The sequence below is a fragment of the Rhincodon typus genome, chromosome 5, assembly GCF_021869965.1.
Source record: "Rhincodon typus isolate 14 chromosome 5, sRhiTyp1.1, whole genome shotgun sequence".
NCBI lineage: Eukaryota > Metazoa > Chordata > Chondrichthyes > Orectolobiformes > Rhincodontidae > Rhincodon > Rhincodon typus.
The window spans coordinates 15098490-15109039 of NC_063336.1; the positions used below are offsets into that span (position 1 = coordinate 15098490).

At 42.9% G+C, this 10550-nt stretch overlaps 1 protein-coding gene across 11 annotated transcripts in view; it reads left to right on the forward strand.

The window, feature by feature from the left end:
* Nucleotides 1–6712: 6712 nt before the first annotated feature.
* Nucleotides 6713–10550, forward strand: part of LOC109922751 (regulator of microtubule dynamics protein 2) — a 109700-nt gene continuing 105862 nt past the window's right edge. For 7 of the 11 annotated variants that reach the window (XR_007262098.1, XM_048596889.1, XM_048596891.1 and 4 more), the window contains exon 1: nt 6714–7748. Coding sequence is in view for 10 of the 11 variants with exons in the window: in XM_048596889.1 (XP_048452846.1) it covers nt 7270–7748 (479 nt within the window). In the remaining variant the exon portion in view is untranslated. Of the gene's footprint in view, nt 7749–10550 lie in introns of all 11 variants that reach the window. The other 4 variants (XM_048596895.1, XM_048596898.1, XM_048596890.1 and 1 more) reach the window with 2 other exon arrangements.

Below are 10550 nucleotides of genomic sequence, written 5' to 3' on the forward strand. Positions count from 1 at the left end.
AGAATCATTGTGCACATGCTGAATTTCCTTAGCCATCTGAGAAAGTAGAGGCATTGGTAAGCTTTCTTGACTGTAATGTTGATGTAGATGGACCAGGATAGATCAATAGTGATTTTTACTCCTAGGAATGTGAAGCTGTCAACCACCTCCACTTCAGCACCATTGATACAGACAGTGGCATGTCCTCCACTCCACTTCTAGAAGTCAATGACCAGCTCCTTCATTTTACTGACATTGAGGGAGAGATTGCTGTCTTTATACCAGGACCAGAGATAATGAGTGTGATGGGGAAGAGGAGAGTGTGGCACTTACGCTAGCAAAGTAGAGAAAGTCATTAACCCTCATGGCATTGCTGGCCATTCTTCTGGATTGTGGATTTGTACTGGCCTAAGTCGTGATCTTGGATCAGGCTACGAGGGTCTGGTGTCACGACCTCCTCTGTTGATACTCCAGGAGGAGGACTTCTCTACTTTGAGCCACCTCCCTTGAACGTGATCTCTAGGTTCCCATCAGAGCATTGTGGTACCATGTGATCATTTTCTGACATATTCTGGAAACATCCTTGGCAAATCAGGACAGCTGCAGAATGCCAATACTCATCCAGATGCACAGTGGCATTTCAGAGGTGGTGTAGCTGCATGCTGTGCTGATCTTCTGCCAGATATCCACTGAATAGCAAGTTGTTCCAGGTACAGCGTATGGTAAGATGGGGCCAGAATTCAGTATGATGGATGCCATATGGATGGGGTAAGTAGTTAATGAGGTCAGTTTGGTAAGATACAGTGAGAAAATTCACTAGGTCTCATGGCAGGAATTCTTCTAAAACACTTGATGAAACTTGGACTGAACCAAAAAAAAAAGACTCAGGCCTTAGTTTCCAATCTTCACTTTTGGGCAATAATCCTCTGCTATGATCCTCTGGTTCCCAACCAGTCAGTGACACAGAAACCATGACACCTTTCTTTGTGAATAGACAACACAATCTCCATACAAAGTCATTCAATTCTTTTCTAGAAAGCTAGTCAAATGACAATCATGCAACTATTGCCGTTGTCATTAAAAACCCATCTGATTCACTAATGTCCTTTTCAGGAAGGAAATCTCCATCCTTACCTGGCTTGGCCTTCATGTAAGTCCAGACCCACAACAATGTGGTTGATTGTGAACTGTCCCCTGAGCAATTTGGGATGGACAATAAATGTTAGTGCCTACATCCCATTAACAAAAATTAAAAAAAAACATTCCAGGTGGTAGTTCACAAACCTCTTCTCAAGATCAATTAGGCATGGGCAATAAGCAACATCCACATCCACATCCCGCGAATAAATAAAATTCTACCAAAATATCTAGGTATGTGCAGAACCACTGGTAGATGAAAAGACCCATTCAAACTTAATGGGCTGTATCTCAATTTTTGTTTGTCAAGTTTGAGTTGTACTGAGTTTTTTGGAGGGTTTTTCACTGTGAGTTTACTCACCATATCTCATCCATTTCGCCTCATTATTTACTGACTCCTTCCAAATGGCATCTCCCATGTCTGGTTTCTGGCCTATCTTACCACGAACATTCCATGAACAACTTGCCACTCAGCAGGTACCAGCTGAAACACAGACATCGTTTCCACCTGTGCCATCTTTTAAAGCTCGTGGAGCACTTGGATAAATACAGCCATTCTGAAGCTGCCCTGCTTGATGAAGAATAGAATCTGAACATATCAGAGAAGGGAAAAATGGCACAGAGATTCTTCAACAAGGACTGGAGGTCCCTGCTGGCCAGCAGAGTTCCAGAGGAAAGGCATCCTCTTGCCGGAGAACTCCCAGTCTGTACATTGCATGGTCCTGTGACCAACTTTCTTTCTCTTTAAAAGTCCTATGACTGGTCTTTGCACTTACCTCACCCATTCTAATTGAGATCATGGCCATTTTCTTCCCCATTGTGTGCTTTCAATTTGCTGCACAATGGAAGGTGACAGTGAATGTTCCTTTTCCAGTGATTTCCAGTCCCAGCCTGAATGTACCTGTGACCTCCAAATATCCACTTCCTAATAACATATTCCATTAACCCTGCAGTCCTCATACTTCCCCAGATACCCACCCAATCTATCTATATGCAGCTGCATCTGCCTGTCTTTTTCATCCAACCCCCACGTAAGGGATGACCACGACCAATGTAATCATTCACAACCTCCCCCCTTGACATTACATCCCAGCCAATTTTTATTGTATCCCCCTTTGCAATCTCAAATAACCTTCCCACCCATCCCCCCGGCTACCTTTTCAGCCCCACCTCCTCCCTTCCAGCCACCAACCGGACTCATCCCTCCCATCAACCAACCAGATCACACCTACTACCAGTGTCCACCTATCACCACTATCTGCTATCCCTCCCCCTCTCCTCTTTTTATCTGTAGCTCCCCCTATCCAGTCTTGAAGATGGCTAATACCTGAAACATTGACTTCTCCTTTCCTTCAGATTCTGTCTGGCTTGCTGTGTTCTTCCAGCCTCCTGTCTGTCTACCTGCATAACCTTGTTGTGTCATCTCCAACTTAGAAGGATTTCCCAAACTCCTGTGTTTGGTCTTCTGGACTCACTTGAACTTTAATTTCTGAATGAAGAACCCTATTACCAGACTCTGACATTCGCATTAATTGATAATTAGACTTTTATTTTTATTTTCTTTTATTCACTCGTGGGACCTGGGCATTGCTGGATGGCCAACATTGATTGCCTGTCCTTAGTTGTCCTGGAAAGGGTAATACTCACAGATGTAGATAAAGCGCTTCCTTTTCCTGTATTTTTTTGTGTGCTTGTGTGTGTTTAAAATTGTGAAGACCACTCTGGACTTGAGTGCGTGAATAAATAATACTCTAGGTTTAAGTCTAAGAGTTTGCTGCATGTCACTTTTAAATTAACTTTACCAAAACAAAGGTTTGCAAAACAGACCACTGCCTTTTCTACTACACTGTTTATGGCAGTGGGGTAAGAAAAAAGGAGTTTCATCTGCCCCTCTCTTCTGCCTGTAACATTATTATTTTCTATGTAATATCTTTCAGTTTCCAAAATAACATACTGAAATCCAAAGCCATTGATTTAGTAAAGGCGATACACATTGACATAAGTGGATATTTATATGGAATAAAAGTCAAGGCTGACGTTCTTATCAAGAAACAGAAAATCTGGATATCTGCTACCATACTAAATATTTTCCTTGAAATTCAAGGTTTCTTTATCTCAGAAGTTAAGGTTGAATTCTTTCTCTGCATCAAAAATAATAGTAATGATTTTAGCTTAGCATTTAGTTGTCCCTGCAGTGTTTGATGGTCATGATATTCTGGTTGAGGCAGTCTGGGAATTTCATGCTTTTGTATTTACTGTCATTGTCTTCAAACACAGTTGACAAAAGCAGATAATTTGGTAGATTCTGTCATGGTAATAATGGTGAAATTTTCAACATTCTCTCTCATTAATCCTCTGAAACTAACAGCAAATTTTGCAGTCTACACATGTACAACAATTTGGAAGTTGCTGTGAGTGATTCCACACGTTTTCACATGCTGTTGAAGTATCCAGCCCGCAATCACTAAACTGGCAAGAATGTGTCCTTTTACATTGTTCATCTTGCAGTATAAACACAGGAAACAAAATTACTTCTTTTCTGTTAACTGGATATTAGCATCACTGGTTAGGCCAGCATTTCTTGCCCATCCCTAATTGTTCACATTGCAGTGGGCCCAGAGTCACATGTAGGCCAATCCAGCTAAGGACAGCTGATTTCTTTACTAGAGGAAAATAGTGAACCAGAAGCTTTTTTAATGGCAATCAATAGTGCTTACGCAGGCACCATTAGGCCAACATATCATTCCAGATTTTTAATGAATTTTGTTTTCACCATATCAGTAATGGTCAGATTTGAAACCTTGTCTTGACTACTAGTCCAGTGACATTACCATTACATAATCACCTCCCCCATATTTTGCTGAATGAATGTAACTTGGTTTTCAATGGTCCTGATAAACTAATTTCATCTTTATGGTTCTACAAATTAATCTTTTTATGATTAAAAATCCATATATTATTAAAACATTTATTTTTAAAAGTTCATAATATTTTAGCTTCTTCCTTAATTTCATGCATACTTCTCAATCATTTATCTTGTTCCCAAAAAATTGAGTAATGCCTAATGAATGCTTGTAACTTCCTGGTTTGATGTATCTGAAACTACTTAAATATGATTGGCTAGTTATCCTGCTAAACGACATGAATGTTTGCCAGAACTCTAGAGATTCATTGTCTCAAACTGTGTTCTGAAAGAGGAAATCCATATCACAGAAATGGCTATTTCCTTGTGGTGCACTGTTCTAGATCAGAACTAAGTACCATAGCTTCACAGCTGACTGAAAAATCTGGGTAAATATGAGATGTGTAAAGACTGTATAATTTTACTTTCTGCATCTCTGTAGACTAAAATGGGAAAAAGGACTGATTGTGGAAGGAATTGCTGCACTTTTGAAAACAAATTACTAAAATTATCTAGGGCTCACTAATGCCTTTTAAGGAGGAAGCTGCCTTTCTTACCTGGGGAAGGTAGGTGGGATGGTGATAGGTAAGTGCAGGTAGGCAGTGGTGGGGATTGGTCAGTGAGGTGGGAGGGGCGGATAGGTGGGGGAGAAGACGGACAGGTCAAGGAGGCAGGGATGAGAGGGAGATAGGTAGGAGAGAATACGGACAGGTCAAGGAGGTGGGGATGAGAGGGAGGTTGGTCATGGGATGAGACCGGGGGTGAGGAGATTTTGAAACTAGTAAAGTCCACATTGAGACCTGTCCGTCTTCACCCCCACTATCCACCCCTCCCACCTCACTGACCAATCTCCCCACCACTGCCTACGTGCACTCACCTATCACCACCCCACCTACCTTCCCCAGCCCCACCCCTCCTCTCTATTTATTTCAGAGCCCCCTTCCACCTCCCCCATTTCTGAAGAAGGGTCCCGACCCGAAACATCAGCCTTCCTGCTCTTCTGATGCTGCCTAGCCTACTGTGTTCATCCAGCTCCAACTGTGTTATCTCTGACTCTAGCATCGGCAGTTCTTACTATCTCTGCCTTAATTACCTGGTTTGGCTTATGTGTGACTTCAGACCCTCAGCAATGTGGTTGACTTTTACCTGCAGTCTGGTCAATTGGGAAGGACAATAAATGTTGACCTAGTCAGTGACACCATTATCCCATGAACGAATTTTTAAAAAAATTGTGTGTAGTGGTTATAACTGCTGCTTTGTTCAAGCGGCGGGGGAAGATGTTTGTAGACACCACAACACAGGAGCGTGTGTAGACTGAGATTTGGCTGGTAACAAGTAGCCGGTTAGCTTGTGACCAGTCGTGGATGTCAATGGTTGCCATCAGCCTGGTGGCAACTCTCTGGCTTCTGGGTGGCTGAACAGCTTGTGGGTGTGATCAATACAGGGAGAAGTCTTTGGACTGCTGGACGGATTGGTAGTGTCTCTCTCTCTTTGCAGTCAAAAAAATGGAAGCTGGAAGAAAGTCACTTGTTTTCTGCCCTTCCTCCCACTTACTGTGCACCGTTGCCTTTAACCTATAACAGACTTTGTAGTTGGCATACCAATTGCATTGTGCCTCCTATGAAGCAGCGAAAGAATCTGGGAGACTGAAGAACAGAAAGTCCTGGCAAGCCAAAAGTAACATTTTATCAAACCCTAGGGACTCCTGCTGTAGAACCATGTTTTCCCATTTGTCTTCCGTCCACCCACAGAACATTTTTTGTTAGTCTGTGATTGTTTGTATGTGTGTGAAGGGATTTTAAAAGATGATTGGAGTTTTAATTAGTAGAAACATATGTTGATAGGGCAGGCCTTACTTACGAGTAGAATTTGCTTACTTGTAATAAACAGTTGTTAAGTACAGGAACTTGGGTAGTGTTTTCTGTTAACTTGATTCCAAAAGTAAATCAGGAATTTTGGAAGTTTTTGATTAAATCATTAATTTCTGTGGTCGCCCTAGGAGTAGTCAAACTTGAGGATCAGTGCACTTTCCCAAATGAGTTGTAATACATGGAGTCAGTCTTTTCCTGAATTTTCCCTTATTCCCATGTTTTTACAGTCTGGATTGCTATAAGATCTGTTTTAACCAAAATAAAAGCATAAAACTGAACCTAAATAATCTGATCATTTGAATCAGGATTTTAGAACACCAAGTAAAAAGGCACCTTTACATTTCAACTCAACTCCTCTGGAGATCCTGATTCCACTTTAAGGTTTCTGAAACTACATTCATCAAGATAAACCTAATTGTCCTATAAATATTAATCCTCATAGCCCAGTGGATTTGACTACTCATTCTCCTCCACAATGTGGATTTTTGTTTTCTTGCAAATGGCAAGAACGTCAAATAAGCCACTTTGGAAAACCTCAAGTAAGCAAAACAGCCTCAGTAACGATATCATTCCTGACAATACCATTTTAAGCCAAATCTTGACTAGGAATGATTTTCCTGCTAGGTAAAACCTACTAAGCATGGGGCCAAGGGTCAGAGAAGCCTAGAAAGTAATTATTTTAAGTTGGGTCCTATGGTGATTCTTGCAAGGTTTCGTGTCGGCTTGACGTTTACACCAAAATGGGAAATGGGACTAACACGTGCTACTGTGAAGTTTTGGTCACTTTCCCAAGATCACACGTGACTCGGTTTCCAACTTCATTTGTTAATATGCCTATGAAACGCTAAGTGAACCCAAGTTGACGTTGAGCAAACACCGAAATGCAGCCGATTTTTCATTTAATTATAGGTGAACCGTCAACAGTTATGGCGTATGGTAGATGGAGCAAAAAATGTCATTCGCTGTAATGTTGCGCAATGGGTTGTAAATAGAAATAAATTTTCAGAGGATTTCAGAGCTATGAATTGAAATAATCATTTTGCGGTGGCAGATCAATAATTTACGACAATGAACTTTTTTATAAAAGAATGTAAAAACTACCTCTCAGTGAGTGCTCAATAGACTTTCGCTTTCCTGCTGTCACTCACGGTGCAAAAATAGGCTGTTGCAGCCGGGAGTAGAGAATTCCGAGTGGGCGGTTATTAACCGCGTGTGACAGCAGACGAGGGGAGAAGTTGTTTTGTTGTTGGAGCTAATAACAGCGAGTTGTTCTGTATGAAGGTTAATGTGAGGGTGAGCAGCTGGCGATTAGATTCCAGATTGTAGATGCTGCTCGCGCTCACTTCTAACCGACTATAGCAACGGCTAGCGCTCGCGGGCATGACGCAGTCAACCGATGGCAAGGCCCTGGTGTTGGGCTTGTTAGCGGGGGTGGGAATCGGAGTGGCCGGCCTCACGCTGGCGGTCTCCTGGTACCGAAGGACCAAAGAGAACGAAGGCAGCATCACCGCAGTGAGGAGTCGGGCCGAGTTTCGCAACCGTTTAAAAGCCTCCGGTCCCAGGCCGCCCTCCCCGCGTCAGGCCGACATCTTGGAGACGCTTAGCGGGCTGATCCGTAGCCTGGAGGAGGTGAAGGGCGAGGTGCAAAGCCTGAAGGAGGCCGTGCCTCGCCTGGAGGAACAAGTGCGGAAAGAACTTAGTCAGTTCGGGCCGGAGCGGAGTCCGAGAAAGGCGGCCAGGAAGAGAAAGAGAAGCGAACGAGTCCTGGAGGATGGAGATGCAGATGCAGATGCAGATGCAGATGCTGCAGCTGTTCGTTTTGCTTCTCTCAGCTCCGAGGAGGTGGAGAGTGAAGGGGGGTGAGGAATTGAATTAACTTTTATACGCGCAAGAGCGACGGTCCCGATGGTCGCTTTAGACTTGTCATTTCAAACAGAGACGAACAGCATTGTCGCAAGGCACTATCTTTTCGCATATTGACACTCCAGAATTTCTCAGATGCTAGAATTTTTCGCCCATTTGATTTGAAAGGTAACAAAAACTATTGAAGGGAGGAGAGAGAAACAGTACGTAATGAGCCAATTAGCCTGACACCAGTGTTCGGCAAAATGCAAGATTCTATTATTCGGATGTGTTAATGGCATTTGAAAGTCAAAACGTATTTATGGAAGGGAAGTTGCATTTGACGAATCTTTCAGAACGTTTGCACAAATAAGGGGGGAATAGTGTTTCTGATTTTTGAGGAAGTATTGCATTAAGTCACTGTACATACTACAAGACGCTAAAATTGAAGGTGTGGTGATGTTGATCAGATGGGCCAATGGGCCGAACAGTGGCAGATGGAGCTTAATTCAGGTAAGTGTGAGGTGGTGCATTTTGGAAAGGCAAATCAGGATAGGACTTATACACTTAATGTTAAGGTCCTGGGGAGTGTTGCTGAACAAAGAGACCTTGGAGTGCAGGTTCATAGTTCCTTGAAAGTGGAGTCACAGATAAATAGGATAGAGAAGGAGGTGTTTGGTATGCTTCCCTTTATTGGTCAGTGCATTGAGTATAGGTGTTGGGAGGTCATGTTGCAGATGTACAGGACATTGGTTCGGCCACTTTTGGAGTATTGCATGCAATTCTGGTTTCCCTCCTATAGGAAGGATATTGTGTAACTAGAAAGGGTTCAGAAAGGATTTACGAGGATGTTGCTAGGGTTGGAGGGCTTGAGCTATAGGGAGAGGCTGAATAGGCTGGGGCTATTTTCCCTGGAGCATCAGAGACTGAAGGGTGACCATATAGAGGTTTATAAAATCATGAGGGGCATGGATAGGTAAATAAGCAAAGTCTTTCCCCAGGATGAGGGAGTCCAAAACTAGCGGGCATAGATTTAAGGTGAGAGGGGAAAGATATAAAGGGACCTAAGGGGCAACTTTTTCACACAGCGGATGGTGCGTGTATGGGAATGAGCTGCCAGAGGAAGTGGTGGAGACTGGTACAATTACAACATTTAAAAGGCATCTGGATGAGTATATGAATAGGAAGGGTTTAAAGGGATAGGGGCCAAATGCTGGCAAGTGGGACTAGATTTATATAGGATATCTGGTCGGCATGGACGAGTTGGACCGAAGGGTCTGATTTCTGTACTATATATCTCTATGTAAAAAAATTAGGAGTTGTGATTGGGGATGATATGGATTTTTTTTATTAGTTCTTGGGCTGTGGGTTTTGTTGGCATTGCCACTATTTATTGCCCATCCCTACAGCTCCTGAGAAGGTGATAGTGAGCTGCCTCCTTGAACTGCTGCAGCCCACAGGGTATAAGTACACTCACATTGTTGTTAAAGAGTGTGTTCCAGGAGTTTGACCCAACAAAGGAGGAGCACCAAAGAAGTTCAAAGACAGGACAGTGTGATTTGAAGGGAACTTGAACATGGTCATGTTCCCATGCTGCTGCTGCCCTTACTCTTCTAGGTAGTAAATGTTGTAGGTTCAGAAAGTGCTGACAAAGGCACCTTGATGAGTTGCTACAGTGCATTTTGTAAAAGGTACACATTGTTGTCACTGTGCTGGTTGGTGGTGACTAGAGTGAATTTTGTAAGTGGTGGAATGGGCTATGTTTCCCTGGACAAGAAGCACAGTTTCTTGAATCAAAAACAGAAATTACTGGAAAAATTCAGCAGGTCTGGCAGCATCTGTGGAGAGAAATCAGAGTTATGTTTCCGCTCTAGTGGCCCTTCTTCAGATGCTGCCAAACCTGCTACAGGGTTCTGGTTTGCAATGAGTAATTTGCTGATTTTTTTTTTTTGGTGGTTGGAATTACCCCCAGATCCCTAGTTCTGACACCACTTATTTAGGAATGTGAAATGAAGAAGACAGTAGACAGTTGTTTCAGGGTAAAATAATCTCTGAGTTTATTAAATACAAAAGGTAAGTATAATACATGAAATAAAGGCAAATGTAATAGACAGTGAAATTGACACAATCAGCAATACAGAGGACAGTAATTAAATACACTATTAAATTACATCAGTTAAACACTATTAGAAGTTAAACAGCAGTTTAATCACAAATGGATAAGTAGGAGAGAAGACTTGAGACAGGTTGTGTCAAGTCAAAGAGGCAGGGTGAGAAGGAGGGTTGGTCATGGGATGAGGCTGGGGGTGTGGAGATTTTGAAACTAGTAAAATCCATGTTTAGGCTGTAAGCTCCCGAGATGGAATATGAGGTGTTGTTCCTCCAGTTTGCAGGTGGTGTCATTGAGGCACTGGAGGAGGCCCAGGATGGAAGTGTCACCCAGGGAGTGGAAAGGGAGTTAAAGTGTTGGTGACTGGAAGACTGTGAGGATGTCCAAAGCAAATGACAAAGGCAGTGATAAAATGCATGATAGAAAATGGGTCTACGCTGCTGAAAGTAAACAAGACATGCCCGGGGGGCGTGGGGTGGGAGTGGGGGGAGTTGGGGGAGATGTAAGGTGAATGGAGCACAGGCTTCCTGCTCTGAAGTTGTGGAACTCAATATTGAATCATAGAGCTGTAACGTAAACAAATGAAATATAAAAATGGAATATAAACTGCTGATGCTGGAGTCAGAGATAACACAGTGTGGAGCTGGAGGAACACAGCAGGCCAGGCAGCATCAGAGGAGCAGGTGAAGAAGGGTCCCGACCCAAAATG